Below are 16,813 nucleotides of genomic sequence, written 5' to 3' on the forward strand. Positions count from 1 at the left end.
CAGAAATTTTTCAGTAGAACAGTTTTTCCTCTGGGAACTACTGATCCAATGAACTGAAATGATCCTAAGCATACATCAGTCCCTCTCTAATTTCCCTGCTTACTTGGCTTCTTCTAGCTTATGCTGTTCTGTGAGGTATTGGAGGTTTCTATCATCCAGTGGTACTTCAGTTCATGATTTATACTGCTGCAGTGTTTGCGAGATAGTTTACAGTCAAGATGCCATATTAAAAAAATGAGAAATATAAAACTATTTTCTCCGAATCTTCATGACAAGAAAAAAAGATTTAAAATGCATGACTATTTGTAGAGGCAAAGACTGTTTGCTGCATCTTTGCTAAGGGAGAAGTACTTTTATGAGACCTTACAGGAGGGACAGCATCAGTGTAGGGAGCGCTGAGACACACAAAGACAGGCTGGGTAAACAGTGGAGAACCAGAAGGGAAGTAAAGACAGGAAGAAATAGGAAAAAACCAAGAGACTGCCTTTTTATTTTTCAGGTGAAAAGAAGAACTTGTGAGTTCAGGCAGTGGCAGATGCCCAACAGCAGTGCAGATTAAGAGCAGCCTGAAGGGAGTGAACGAATGGGGAACTGCTTGAGGTGGTACGGGGTCCTCAAACCACAGGTATTCCTTTTGGGTGGCTTTCTCCCTGCTCACAGCCCTCTGCACTATTATCCACTGTATGGAACAACAGGGTAGATCCTCAACTGGTATAAACATTTCTCCCTCTACTGACCAATTTGACTGAATGTCGTTTGTCAAAGACAGGTGTGTCAGGACTCATGATTTTACGTCTTGTTTTTTTTTCTGCAATTGCTCACTCTTCTACCAGTGACGGCAGAAGAAATTGTGGTATTTTGGCTTTCAGGGTGATGGCACGAAGGACAGGGATATTTCACAGTACTCAAAGCACAGTCTGGCTGATGGATGAGCTGTGCTGTTACCCTTCAGAGACAATTGCACTGCTTACTTACAAGGTGATGTCCTTCATACAAAACACTGAAAGGACAGGACGTAAAATGAAGCAGAGTAAGAGGTGTAGTGGATGTGAAAATACATATTCATATACTGTTATTTAATTAAACAGCATTATTGTTGAGCTCAGAGGCCATAATTTCAGTTGCAGTAAGATGTTTAGTCCAGCTGAGGATTTCTAATCAAAATATTTGATTTTCCATGTAGGGGACTATAGTCCTAAAACATTGCTGAAGTATTTTCTTAGTATTGTCTGCCACATCCACTGTGTCACAAGAAAGCTCTGTATGTGTGTCACTGGGGTATAGCTATCACTTAGAAATAATAATTTCCAACAATGTTTGTGCTGGTAAAGTGTACACATCATGCCACTATTCAATACAGGGTATAAACAGGTGAATAATGTGCATCTTGGTGCACATATGGATATTTAATACATCTGTCTATGATTATTTTCACAAACTTTTACAATATTTGTTTAATTAACTTGCGATTTCAGGAACATGAATTGCTAGAGTATGAAAAAGCCATGATCACTGAACTTGTTTGTAGATAACATGACTGCAGTGAGCAATCACAGAGCTTATATTGCTGCTGACTCCGATCTTTTCATTATCGAAATATTGATACGTCCTTCCTGTAAGGCAGTAAGACAACATAAAACAGTAAATATTGAAGTAAACAGGAATAGTAATGCATGTATTTCTTAATATTTTTAAATGTATTTGATAACCTTTTTCTTGTTGTAACTATTTTAGCACATTGATGGCTATGTGGTCTTTGGTAGAAACAGCTCATGAAACTATTTCTGTCACAGCAACGTAGACAAAAAGATAAGGATTTATCAATGAAGGTGGATAGGAATAAAGTGAGAGATACCTTGGCAAAAATGACTGTTCAGGTGGAAAATCAAATATTGTCGCAAAAGCACAGGAATAGTGTACATTTACTTACCCTAATGTAGTTAGCATTTATGTAGGTACTCAAGGAGTCAGATGGATTTTTTGGTTTCAAATACACTCTGCTTAGAGGATCTAAGAGCACAAGGAAGATGGAAATTGAAAAGAAAACCCATAATTAGAAGATTTCTATAAAGAATCAAAGACGTTGAAGAAAATAATCTACGGCTATTTGGGGTTGTCAAAAAAGCATTATGTATAAAGTTTTTTCCACTGCAAAAACTAATCACGTGAAACTAAGACCCGTGCATGTTGCTGAGCTGTGTAGAAGTATCTCACCTGGCTGCAGACATCCAAGCAATGCTATCAGGTCCAGACAATGCTCACGCATAGTCTAATCTGCCTGTGCTGAGTATCCAGCTGACCTGCCTAGACTATCTCTGAAACTTGCCATTCATCTTTACAGGACACTAGATAAATATACCAAGTCCTTTGGATTCAGCTTAGATACCTCTGCAGGAAGCTGTACTGTTTCAGTGACTACTTGGATTTAATTTAAGAAGAGACTCCTCTGTGTGGAGTGAAATCAGCCATGTGTTTTTACATCAATGTAATGTTCACTAAGAAAGCCTGGACTATGCGATCCCTATCCTTCCCTTCAGTCCTGTGTTCTCCTTTGACAGTTTAGGAACGTTTGTGTGTAACAGAGTGGAGAAAAAAAATATAGGAACATTTTCCTTTATCATCCTCCTTTCACTGTCTTGGATCTAGAATGGAATGAGGTGCAATTCTGGTATCTTACAGAGCTGAGGGTTACTAAGTTCCACCTGCAAACACATTTTTTGTTTGCTCATTTGTGATGATGTGATTTTCCTTTCAGAATTAAGGCCAGTAAATTCACAATCAGAAAGAGAAAAGGAGGGGAGTGAGATGCCTACCTTGTAGTATAGAGGCACAGTTTGGCTTTCTGGCTTTATTCACATATTTTCTGAAAGAACACTCTGTTGTTAATAAAATGATACGGAAATATTTCTCTACTGAAAAATATTCTTCCAGCAGTTTCCTTAATTATTTAAGTAGAATTATCAGTTTTCTATTGGTTTGGAAACAGTCTCTGGAAAGCTCCTTTGCAACGCAATTTAGACAAATATTCAAAGATTCTTCTATGGGTGCTGAACTGGAGGGTGGTAAGAAAACTTCCTGTGCTACACCAAAACCTGATATTTTCAGGTTTTGAATTTCTTTTGTGACTTTTCACCGTTCTTATGGAAAGACAAAAGTTTTGCAAATCAGAGGAAGAGAAGGGTGATCCCAAACATACTTATGTCATTTTCTCCATAGAGGTGAAAGGAACTTCTTGGGAAGGGAGTGGAGCCATTTCAGGACCCAGGCCTGTGTTATGAATGTATATTTCATAAAATGGGCAAATGAATGAATGCCTTTTAATTCAGAGTCTGCATGGAAATCTTGTCCTTTGTGTTAAAAGCACAACATGAAGACTGCTCAGCTTTTTTTTTTCTCCCTTAACAATATGAAGGCAGGAAATCTCTCATTCCTTTTCAGCACAGAGTGATTATTAGCCACTTCCACAAGTGCCTCAGGCTACGTGGCTTTGAAAAAACATTCATTTCCTCTAGTTCACACACTGCCTCCAATTCTGATGCAGCTTGACCCCTACCTTAAAAAACCTCTTCCAAGCAGACTCAACATCCAGCTTAACCATACCTTGGGATAAATTCCTCCAGTATTGAGGATCAGCTAAATCAGTTGCAGAATTTATGAGACTCTTCCAATTCCAATCAGATAAGAAAAAGCTGTTTTAGAATAGCGCTTTTATAAATTAAGTCTTGATCACTTCTGAAATAGAAAATTGCTGTACACTTAGCTCAAAAGTGAGGAACACCTGAACCCTGCTCAAGATCCAGAGCCACTGCACAGTCATTGCACACAAATGGAAGCAATTAGCTTACTCCTGAATGACAACTACCTTGGAGGTAATCATCTTTTCCTCAAGGATGGCAAAGCCTGAGAGTCTCAAGCTACAGAAGAAAGACAGACGGTGGCTGCAAGGCTGAATTCATCAACATGTGTAAAACATCTTGAAACGCAGCAAGGCTGTTAAACACTTGGAATTGCAAATAAAAAATGCTACCTACAATAATGACTGAGCCAAAGTTACTGCTGTTTTCTTCCATGCATCTAGGAAGTCTGTAACAGTTTTCCCATTAAGGCATTGGTTAATGCAGAAGAGGCTTCCTTTAACTCCATCTTTAACAAATTAATACTGATATGAATTTACCAGGATCGAGGGAGTTAATTAGCTGTTTGCCCCCATAAGACTAGCCCATATAGGGATCACATCATAGCATGGGTGGCACTGCCAGACAGCTTCCCCTATGCTGTAAACACTGGAGTTTCATCCACACCATGAACATTCCTTTGTCATGAAGACCCCCAGCTTCATCCCATTGCACAAGCTTTATCTTACTTGAGTTCGTTTTTTTCTTCTTTCATTTAGACTGCTACTATGTGTTAAATTCTTTAGAGCATGGGTATGTTTGTTTTTGTAGTATTTCCAAGTCACTTGTTTGCCTTAGATCAGTTCTAGTTACCTCACTGACAGTAGGACTGAAAAAGTGTAAGAAGGGTTGTCCCTATGGCATTTCTCTTTTTTGGATAGGAAAAGAAGCTGAATATGTTTTGGGGCAGACTGCTGTCTCACTCGCAGCACAAAACAGTCATATAGCTTTTAGATATCAAGACATTTTGAAATTCACTCCTGTTTTGCTTGGTTTTGTTTGCAGTCTCTAAATTAAATATGAGTACCGATATTCTTTGATAAAGATTGCAACACAGGACAGAGAAGAATCCAGACTGTATCCCCAGTCTGTGCCAGGTGGGGAATAAGCTATTAAACTTGCAAGTATCATAACTACCTCAAAACACTTCATGTACACAGTACCTGTAAACTACACTGAATTTTTTAATTTTGTCTGAATCATGTCCCAGCACTTCCATTACAGTCCAGATTTCCCAAATCTAACTGATTTATGATGGTGAGTGCTTCTGCATTTTAAAACTTGCTTCAGCGTTAGAAAATAATTTCATTGATGCAAAGGGAATTTTTCTTAACTTCTAAAAATAAAGTTTGCTTAATACCCACTTAGATTATTAACTATGCAACATAACATTAATTAATCAATCATAATACTGGCTATTGACAAATATAGCAGTTATAATAGCGCTGACTACAACTAGGACACATTCTGTCAAATGAAAATACAGAAATTTCTTTGATGAATACACGTTGAATTTGCCTAAGAACAAACTTTTTTTTTTTTTTTTTCATTCTGCTGTGCAAATATGATTTTTATCTTTTGTCTCCGAGAGCCTGTTGGGAATCCTATTGCCTTCACTAGGGAGCAGGACTGGAGCAAATAAGACCCAGGGAGCTCAAAAATTCTCAACATCAAGGGAATGGTTTCCCAGCATCTGTCTATAAGCTCGTGTAAGACATTGCCTTGCTCATGTGATTTAGATTTAAGTTTCCCCTTGTCTTTAAATGAAGTGTCACAGCCAGTTTTAGCACAAGCAACTCAGGAACAGCATGTGTATTTGTGGACCTGACCCACCAGGTGCTTTGCATCTTCATGTTACTGTCAGTCTGCTCTTCTGCAGTGACTGCTTTCATGCACGCTCTTGCCTTGAGTGTTCTTTTTAGGAAAAAATAAGGAGTGATGTCCAGGTATCTTGGATGTATGTCACACACAGATACCCACCGAACAGTGTTAAGCCACTTGTCCCTCTGTGAGCAAAATCCCACACCTGCTCTGAAGCACCATAGCAATTCTCCTTCTAGTTTGAAATGGAGAAGTGGAGCAGGAAGGGAAAGAAACACATGTGTTTGAACCTGATTGCATGCTGTGAGGACACGTGTTAGGGGCTGCAGGAGACAGCTGGTGAAGGTGTGAAATAAGATGGTGAAGAGGGAGCATTCAGGGCTGGTTTTCTACTATGGGGATGTAACTGTGATAGAGCCTGGGGTAGGACCAGCAACAGAGGAGGCCAGAATGCTGTAAGGGGACGGCAGGGGAATGCAGTCGAAGATATGGAGAGGGCTTTCACAGGACTAGTGCGTGGCATCTCAGTCAGTGGGAAGGATAAAGAAACAGTGACCTCAAGGAGCAGTATAGCCACTTGCCTTGTCCCCTCACTGGGTATATTAGCATATTATTATAAAGCAGATAACACTCAAAACTTACAGAGAAATTGTAGCATTTGTATATGAATGTTGGCTATATTACACTGCAAACGAAAGATTTTTCATAGAAATGCAATGTTTCCTGCACTTTGGAGTTCTCCATATATAAATAATTTCAGCAGGCAGTCATTTTACTCATGCTGGTGCCTGCCTGGGTAGTATCTACTAATACTAACTTGCTCCCTTACTCCCTGTGACAGAATTATCTGTGCTGAAGTTATCTCTTAGAAAATGAGAACATCCCAGTGCAGAGGGTGGAGCAGGCAGGATGGGGCATTTTGAGAGATAACCCATCAATTCCACCATCACTTGTTACCACCAGTTCTGGGGAATGGAAAAGCTGACATGGGTATACTGAGCAGTAGGTTGATATCATCTGAGCAGGAAACCAGAAGGACCACTCTATTTAATGATGCTGATTGTTTCCAAGCCCTTTTGGGCTGGATGTGGGTGTGTGAGTATTTATTATGAGCATGTGCCTCGATCCTCAAAATATCTCCTTTGAACAAGCTTGGTGCTAACACACACCAGACCTTTTGATTTCTGTCAAGGAGGGTTACGAAGCACCTGCCAAAGAATAGCTGTGATGCACATCAGCAGTGAGCTTTGACTGAAAATGTGCCTTGGAGTCAGCTGTGCACCCTGACTGGCTGGAAGTGAGAACATGAAGGCATTCTGACTCTCAAAACTCATAAGCATCAACAAAGGCCCAGCTGTCATAACCCAATTCAAAACACATGCAGCAGTGAAGCAGGCCTTCTTGAACTCACAAGGTGCTCCCGAAGATGAACCTGATGCTATAGGCAGATATCCTTCTAGGAATGTGGCTTATCAGCCAAAGGCAGGCTTGGGTGATAACCTGGCTCTATTGCAGTAATGGCAAGCTCCTGTTTTTCTCAGAGGGGTCAGGATTTCAGCCTCTGTGCATATCCTGTTGACACTGAGCCAAACTGTTGGGGCTACATAGTTTTCTAATTCCTTGGTAATTGATAACTTTCATTCAATTGTTTTCACCTATTTAATTCCCTTCAACATTCCTCTGTTTTACTCAGCTACATATAGCTATTTATTGATATAGATGAACTGACCTTGAAGTCAGTGGGAATTTTGCTGGTGGCTGAAGGGAAACAAGGACTCAACACAATGCATTTTTTTTTCCCCAACTATGTATCACATTTCTGAGGCTAATCTAGCAGCTGAAGGCCATCATTTCTCATTCTGGACTGCAAGGTCTTCGGATGGTATAATCAAATTACAGTGCATTCAGGCTCACTGGGAGAAATCTTGTCATTCAAAGTGTGTGAATTTGCATGACTGACATGTAACATAGTCCTACAAGGACATTATGGAAATTACTAGAAAGCAGTTTCCTAGTTGATAGGACAAGCTGTAATTTAAAAAAGTATTCTTCATTCCAAATCCAAAGTTGTGTTTATAATTCGCTGCGGGACGATTCCTTAAAATTTAGAATCACTGAACTTTTCCACTTTGACACTATCAAATGATTAATAAAAGAATTGGAATATCTTGGCATCCCTCCCCAAAATGGTATAAAAATAGTTCAATTTCACAAAAATCTGTATTTTGAAGGAAAACTATTCCACTGAAAAGTTTTCAATTATCTGTAATTATAACAAACCAATTGTTACTATGACAGAAATAAGTAATTTGGGCTGATGAGAATACAGAAGCAGTATAGCAAAGCAGTAGCAAGTTTACAGCAACAATGAAGAAGCACTGTGTTCTTACTAATGTAAATGTATTTCCACAAAGCCATGCAGTGCATGGAGAAGAAAAATAATTAAAACAAAACGAAGTGGACTTAGGAAGATGGAAGTCCATTATGAGAAAGGATAGGATGCAATTTCTCTTTTAGTCTGGGCAACTTAATGTTAGACACAATATCTGCTAGTTTGACCAAGCTAGAGAGAATTCAGTGAGGGGCTGCACTCTGCTCGATGGTGCAGGCTTTGATACAGGCAACAGCCTCTGTCCTCTCACTCTCCAGATCAGGGAAGCTGCTGTGAGGCATAGCATATCCATCTCAACCTGTTTGCCTGAGCTGTCCTCTAGAGAAAAACCGGCATACACCTAGGCTGCATTTCAGCATGTGGCTGGGATGCAGCCAAAGTATGCATCTAATGACTAAGGTATCCAGGCAGAATCCTGCACCGGTCGGTCCCCCAGAACTGGATTTTTCCTTGCTTTCTGCATAGACTAAGAAGACACTTATGAATAGGTACACAACAATCGAAGATAAAGACAACTAACTGTTCATGGCAATATGTTCTCAAAGCAGACTAAATTTCATAGTAGGGCTAACTCACTTACTTGGCAAAATTGTTTTATAGCGGTTTTTAGTTCCATGACTCGGGATGTCAATTTCTTTGGGATCCACAAAATTCATTGGTATTTCCTATAAAAAATAAATTAAATCAGATTGGTGTTTCCAAAGGAACTGTACAGGAAATTATCCCCAGAAGGCCATCTGCTGTTACACAACTGTCTTTTGACATCAAAGTTATTAAGAAAAAAGTGGTTCCCACCTCAAGTCTGTCAACACCCTTCCTTTAATAAACACAGGAGTTGCATACTGAAAGGGTGACTTCCAAGGAACACTTCTGATGAATTATTAAAGGCAAGGTTTTTAGAAGATTAGGAGATATGCTAGAAAACACAATAGTACTAGAAAAGTGGAGTTGAAAAGTGCAGTATCATAGCAGGAAAGAAAAGCATTTTGCATGAACGGACTGAAAGCTTTCAAGATAATTAAATAATATATGACTATATATATTTAAATTCTGTCCAAAGCCCTTAACAACATCACTTAAAGATCTTACTTGCTTTTTATAGCAATGATTAGGCCTCTGCAAGCAGTAACTCGAAAGTGTAAAAAAAAAAAAAAAAATCTGTTTGCCTTGATTCTCATTTTGAATTTTTAGCCTCTCAACCACATTACCTCCCTTAACTCTGAAGTTGTGAAAATAACTGATGTGACAATTTGACTTGAACAGCTTACAGTTACTTTTTTTTCAAATTGTTTTTCAGAATGAAAAGTAAAAATACTCCTAATTTACGTTGAAGAAAATGCTTCACTTGATCTAAGGGGGAGGAAGAGTCATTTTGATTTTGAGGTCTCAAAATACTGTTAGTGTTCTTATGGCTGAATGAAAAACAAACAAGCAAGCTTTGGAAATGACAAAATGAAACAGTTGTTCTTCCTCCACCCACCCCGCCATGATTGACATTTACCAGCTAAAACATGAAAGATGTTTCAGTTGACTCAAATCTTCATTTTTCCCCTGGCCAGTGCTGTTTAAATTATCTTAGCATAAGATGGAAAATGATCTTTGTTAAATTAATACTTAAGAGTAATTTTTGAAGATTTCAGAATTCTGTTACTAGCCTGGGATATTTATCCAAGGAGACAGTGGCATATTATATATTTGCCTCTTGCAGAGGCATAGGAACTTGAGGAGGCATGAAAGATATGTTCTTACCCTGTACAGTGTGGACTTCTTTTGACTTGCACCTCTGGAAAATTAACTCAAATATTTTCCTCCAAAATCAGCCAGTTTCTAAATCCAGAGAACAAGGCTTGACCAGGACTTCAGCAAAGATCAAATGCACGGCCACCATCCTTCAGACACATGGCTCTTGTGTGCTTTTGTGAGACAAACAGGAACATGGCTCTGTTTCTTTCTAGATCTCTTCCTTGCTCTTCAACTGAGTTCAACAGAATGAGTCTCTACCTTGGGCTCTGAAGGGTGCTAACTAGTTTGGGCTGTGAGCACCATGCACTCTGCTAGTGGCTGAGACTCACTGGTCCAGTGAACTCAGTATTAACATCACTGGTGCTCTGCTTCTGAAAGATTTTGTTGCTGAACTGAACAAGAGAGGGCAATACATTAAGCTTCTGTCTAACAGAATCTATGCTGGTCATCTGAAGAGTCTGGAAAAAGATGTGGGGAAAGTGCTCTGCCTGCACAAGTGATTGTTGTCAGTGGGGCTTTTCCAGTCACCTAGCTGTCTCCTTGTGGATGCCTCTTGAAATTTTAAAATAGTTCATTAGTTGGCCTGTTACTGACAGATGGAGAAATGCTACCAAGCTGAAAACAGGAATGTATTTCTTTGGGCCAACAATGTCAATTAATGATATTAATTACTTACATCCTGTAAACACTCTGTAGTCAGTGGGCTCCTCCCAGTATTAAGTACTTGTGAGGCCAAGGGCACAGACAGAAATCTGCCAGTACACCATGGATCTCAGCCACAGACAGGTCACTTATTGTGAGGCTGGCTATGAAATGCGAGAGAGGATTCCAGAATAAAATTCAGGATTTGATGAGGAAACCATCCTGCTAGTGGGGGGGAGATAGATAAACCCAGCTGATTGCAAAACGCATGAACACATGTTAATAAGCACACAAAATCTGTAGGTAACAGACAATGCACATCAAGCTGTTTTACATATATGTATGACATTTTTAAATAGAAATTTATAAGCTGCAGGCAGTTGTACTCATGTAACTATAAATGCACATGCACATAAGCTTTTGTTCTTGGGCTGCTCCACCTATCTGGGTGATAATGTTCTAATAACAAGTATTTTGGTTCATGTTTGGCTTTTCAAATGCTACATCTACTCATACACGTAAACAGATAAGACTTGGGTCTCTAAGAGCATTCCAGAAGATTTGGCAAAATTTAGGAAAATGGAGGCAATCCAGTTCAGGATTTGCTATATTCATGCCTCCTTTTTGATGAGAGCCAAGTTTTACAGATTCAGCTATCTCACTGTTTCCTACACAAGACTGCGCTTTCTGAAATTCCAGTGTTTCAAGAACTGAAATTTCTCTTTTCCATCACCAAGTTCTGAAGTTCTCGTAAGTAGTATTAAGCTACTAAGCAAATACTTGCTGGATAATTTATATTTCTTCTTCATTGCAAATCAGGTATTTGAGTAAAAAATATCCAAACTTTCTGCTAACAAAAAAAAAAAAAAAGAAAAAGAAAAAAGAAAAAGCAACAAGAACAACAAAAAGAAAACAGCAGAAGAAAATAGCACTTTTGTCTTAATAAATATTGTGGAAAAATATTTTGAACATTTAATACCAACAATTAAAAAGTAGAACTAATACCCCTCTATAATGCTAATTAAAATAATTCTTTAAACCAAATGTAACTCAAGAGAGCATCTTTCAGTTTTCCATTGAAAACTTTGAACACCATTTCTCAATTGTCAGCATAGTTGGACTGTTTTCATGGAAAATAGTAATTTTAATCTCAAAAAGACTTTCTTGTTGTATTTTCTTAGTTAGTTAAAACAAGCTGACTGAGCAGAATGAGCAAGGGTTATATATTGTGTTCTTTATGTGCTTAACATTTTATGCTTAACGTTTCTACTAAAGCTATTATCTGTATAAAGGAAGACATTAGACAGAAAGTGTACAGCAGCCTTATCTTAAAAGGCATTAAAAAAAATCTAAAACTGGAACAGAAAAATCATGATCTTCAATATAATTCTCTGGAGATACGGAATGGCCAACGTTGTATTGTGTCCTACTGAAAGAAGGATAAAATATGAGCATCAGTTGATCCAAAACCAAGCAGGGATGTTGTGTGAGAGGATCTGGGTACATGAGATTCTATGAATAGGCCAGCTTGTTAGGATACAGTTCATAGAGACACGGGAACTTAAAACATGAAAATATTGTTTCTCAAACCTTCCAGCCTAAGTCACAGAATGACAGAAAATGGACGATATAAATGGTGGTAAAAGAACGCTGGATGCTTAGAATTTTTTCCATGTGCAGTCTAACCAGTTGCTACTAAAACAACTAAGCGATTTACTTTTCCAAAGCAAATGACTTTCACACTAAACCTTGTCTCTTTAAAAGAGAAAAAAGCAAAACTGGACTGTTTCATAGGGATGCAATTATTCATATTGGAAACTAGTCTTAGAATAAGATGAAACTCATCATCTATTTCACTGACTCACATACTCAAAGAAAATAGAACTCCGAGGAATCACATCCTCAGACATTAAATAAGAATTGAAAGGCTTCTATGTCTTTGTTAGACCTGTGTCAATTTTGCCTGTTTGTTTGCTAACGAATTATAAAAACTAAAAAGTTTAGGCTAAGGTTGAGTTGAGTGCATTAGGTGTAATGTGATGGAAAGTGCAGCAATGATAGCATAGTAGCAAAGTCCTACTGTAGGATCTACTTGCTAGGCTGTAGCAAGTAAAGGTTTACCCAATTGCAACAACCATGGGCAGAGAAAAAACAAAGAAGCTGCTCACCTTTGGGAGGCCTTGGGTACACAGAGATCTCCAGCAACATACCCTTGCCTCCACTGCCAACCTTTAAATGAGGTCTGGGAAGAGGCAGATCCTGGCTCCACCCCTTCCAGTCACTCAGGTGCACTGTCCCTGGTTTAGCCCTGCCTTCCTACCAGGTGCTTAGTCACTGGTTCAAGTCATGACTTAGCATTTCCACTACAGTTTGGTTTGGCAGATCTTGTACCCTCTGATAGCAAGCTTTATGAGAGAACTGTAATAATGGTATGAGCCTTTCTTTGTTTTGAACTGGCCACCCCAGAGTGTTCTTTTAGCAAAAAAACACAATGAATATTCATCCATGTTTACTTTCTCAATATTGATGGTTTTATAGGCTTCCATTAGAACTGCTTTCCTAGTCAGGAGTCCTTGACTGAGTCTATTTAATATTTCTTAATACAGAAGCTGCTCTAGCCTGTGATGGTATTTGCCATACTTGTTCATGTGCTTTGGGACGGAATAATCAGAACAGCTTGCATTTGTGACCGTTACAATTTTTCCACCATTGTAAAGATGTTTTCTATTTTATTCTGTACTTCCTTTATCATGAATCAGCCTTGTATTTCAGAACCCACTGAAGTATGGAGAACTATTTTCCCCTGAATGCATAACGTTTTATTTTTCAACCCTGAATTTCATCTACCTTGCCACACTCATTTAATCCTTCTGGAACTTCTTTGAAGTCAATTTCTGATTTTACTACCATTCATAACAGAATATCATCATCAAACTTTATCACCTTACTATTTAACCCCTTTTCCAGATGGCTTTTGAGCATCTTGGTCAGTTTCAGCTCCAAAGTAGATGTCTCTGAGATTCCGGTGATGACCTTCTTTTACTCTAAGAAGCATCTATATCTACTACAAATCCTTCCTATACTGCAAACACTGCGTTGATTCTTCCCCACTGTACTGCATTTGCTTATGTATCCATCGGCATCTTTCTCTATCATAATTCTTTGCTATTTCTCTGACACATACATCAGATTTGCAGATCTATAGCTATTTGGATCTCTTCTGGAGCCCTTTTGAAGAAGGACTTGTTACTTTTGTTTTTCTGTCTCCTCGGATACTGGGACCCAAGTGCTAAGCTATATCTGCCCTGTTAGTTAATACATCAGTAATTGCATATATGAAATCCTCCAGGGCTCCTGGGTGAATACCAGCTTATTCCAGTGATTATCTTTTATTCACTTTATTGATCTGTTCTGTTCCATTAACACTTCAATATCAGAGAAACCCTTTTGTGATCTATTTTAATCTACTTCTGCCACACAAGTATGAAATTCCACGCATTCTTCTATGGTTGACCACAGATGTAAATGACATAAACACTTTTCTCCTATTGCCTCACCTTCTCCAAGTCTCTTTTTTATTCCTTTGATCTTCTATTGATCCTTGTACTCTCCATTTAATTTTGTGCTTTTGATCTATTTAAAAATAAGCTATAAGATTTTCTGTAAATTCAAAACTTTTTTTTGACCTGCCTCATTCAGTTTTCACATTCAGCTGGCTTCTGTTTACACTCAGTTCTAATTCCTTTGTAAACATTATCTCCTTATATCTGATAAGCTTTTTTATCTGTCTCTTTTGCAGTACTGGTCTTTTTCAAGTATCCTTCAAGTAATATTAATAACATGTTTTCCCCATGAGTCAGTTTTCCTGCTGTGATTGGTTTCATCCTGGTCACTGTCTTTGTTGTACATTCCTACCTTTTAAAATATATTAAATACACTTATAACAGTCCTTTCTGGTTGTGTTTTTTTTTTTTTTTTTTGGTCTTGAGTATGTTAGGCCCATTGTATGGAGTATTTGTTAAGGATATGTTAGTCTGACTCAGGACCTACTTCTCTTTTTGTGGTATCTGTGTCTGCTCCAAAAATGTCACTTGCAGTAACTAAAAGTTTAGTCTTTGAATTATAAACGTTACTAACACAGGTGATGTTTACATGGGGATGAGCAAATTCTCCAATTACTCCTGTGTTTTCTGTCATCACATCCTTATGATCTCTCTGAAACTGTCACAGTATTACTACTGCTGGATGTTAGTACTGCAGCTCGAATGCAACTTTCATCCCACCCATGAACAGAACAGGAATCTGTGTTATCTCTGGCTATAGATAACAGTTATCTACGAGTTATTTATTTACTACAGTTGAGTTCAGATTTCTAAACGTAAAACACCACCTTGGAACAATCTAATCCTCCCTTCAGAAATGATCTGCACCTTGATATTAAAATGTTGCCCAATTACTCTTTTTTTACTTCTACTCTTTTTCTGTTGTGCCAATTATCACAAAATCCTATCTAAAGCTTGTTGTTAAACTCACCATGAATTCTGTTTGAAGTAAATGAGAACATGCAACTGCATCTCGAAGCTGCTGCCTTGTCAGGACGCGACCAGCTGACTGTAGGTATTCCATGGCCACTTTTTCTCGCGGAGTTGGCACAGCAACGAAAGGCTCAATACTTCCCAAACTACTCATGTCCAAAGTTAGAGAGACATTGGATCCTCGCCTGCATTAGAAAATAATTAAAAGTTATTTTAAAATTAGAATGTACTGTAAATCCCATACTCATGCACCTGTCTGTGGTGCCTGTACCATGTACCTGACTGTGTAGTCTGTGTAATCATTGGGATATTTGGATGTATGAAAAGATTGGTTTCACTGGGACACTGGGTGGCCAGAAAATCAAATTTTACAGATCATCCTACATCTTGAATCCAACAACTGACTCTTCAAAATCAGTCTGCTATGGAGGAACTTCAGATTGTTCTTAAAAGTAGAAAATGCTTCTGATATGCTAGTTAATCTTTCTGTATGCCAAATATGCAAGTGGTATGTTAGTAAGAAAGAAGTGTTTCACAGAAAGAAAAGGGAATGTATTTGTAGCATATATGTATAACAAGCGGGAAATAAATTCATAGATGTCAGCTGCATCTTTAAGTATCTACTCAAATTAAATATAAAACATGGAGGGAGAAAATGATAAAATCAGAAGAATAAGTGGAAAGGAGGTGCCAACATCATGGACGCTAAGTTAGTTGACAGTGTCATGGGTGAGGTAAGTGACAAGTGACACGCAAAAACAGCATTGAACCACAGGAGAAGGAATGGTCACAGACTTAGAGCACTTTTTCAGAAAAAATATGGGAAAATATCTTTGAGCTGTGGAAATACAAAAAAAGCACATTTCTGCGTTTGATATGACTGTTAACCTTTTTGTTGCTTTCTCCAAATCACATGTAAATAAATGTTTTTCCTAGTTTCAACTCATTAATCAAATGTTACCTACTCAGCCCTTAACTTGAGGCATATTGATGGTGATAAATCCATGCTCTTTTAATTATGATGACTAAATGCACATCTTTAGGCCTTAATCAGAATTATTGTATTTACTTATCAGAAATCGGTACTGTGAAGGCTATGAGTTAGCCAGCTATCTCTGAATTGGGCTACAGATACCCTGCTCAGTGTAAACAAGTCTCTAACATCAAGCAGCAATGTGAACACAGAGATGTGACAACAGAAGTTTTATCCCCTTGACTGTAATGCGTACTGGCATATATTATTATAAATACCACACAAGCAGAATCATAATCAGTGAGGCAACTGTTATCAATAGTGGGGGAATGCTTTCCCTTAGTGTGCAGCAAAAGTTGTGTTCACAGCTGCCTGTTACCCTCCTCTTGTTATCCATGAGTGGCCTAAAGATACTTGAATGTACACATATTTTGGTAAATTATTTGTTCTTTTCAGATGTTGTGACTCAACTTCATGATATGTTGCAGTTTATGTTTTCAAATCTTTTTTCTGTCACCAGATTAAGTATACTCTGAGGGTTTATTGCTTTCTTTTCTGGTTGCAACAATACTAATAGAATACTTTGTTTTGTTCTGACACAGCTTCGATGTACTTCCCTCTTTGTTACGCATGTCAGCAGATCTCTTAGTAACTTTGTTTTACATTAAACCATTTCTATCATGTCATTCTGCATGAATAGAAATGATTTCAGCCACCCACCTGACACTTAGCAAAACACAAAACTACAGTTGCCAGGAAAATAGACCACTTGATGGAACCAGTGAATCTCAGTGCCATAGTGTCCATGAGCCTATTTCAGCATAAATGATGAGTGGGTGACAGCAAGAAATGTGCTGTCCAAGCACGCAGATGGTTACAGTGAGTCAGCAACAGAAACAGTGGTGGGAGAGAGGCAAGATGGAGCAGAAGTGGTTGCAGACAGCTGGCCGCCTCCTGGGTTAGACAGGGACAACTTTTATTGGCAGAGGGAAGATGGAGGGGTAGGATTCTACTAATTCACCTAGGTGGAATG

The 16,813-nt window shown here is 38.4% G+C and overlaps 1 protein-coding gene across 1 annotated transcript in view; it reads right to left on the reverse strand.

Moving 5' to 3' along the window:
* Positions 1-16,813, reverse strand: part of PTPRR (protein tyrosine phosphatase receptor type R) — a 131,519-nt gene that overhangs the window by 19,520 nt on the left and 95,186 nt on the right. The window contains exons 6-8 of the mRNA XM_010708144.4: positions 14,806-14,992; positions 8,468-8,552; positions 1,931-2,010 (exon numbers count right to left, since the gene is read on the reverse strand). Coding sequence (XP_010706446.1) covers positions 1,931-2,010; positions 8,468-8,552; positions 14,806-14,992 — 352 coding nt within the window. The remainder of the gene's footprint in view (positions 1-1,930; positions 2,011-8,467; positions 8,553-14,805; positions 14,993-16,813) is intronic.

Source organism: Meleagris gallopavo, chromosome 1 (genome assembly GCF_905368555.1).
Source record: "Meleagris gallopavo chromosome 1, MGAL_WU_HG_1.1, whole genome shotgun sequence".
NCBI lineage: Eukaryota > Metazoa > Chordata > Aves > Galliformes > Phasianidae > Meleagris > Meleagris gallopavo.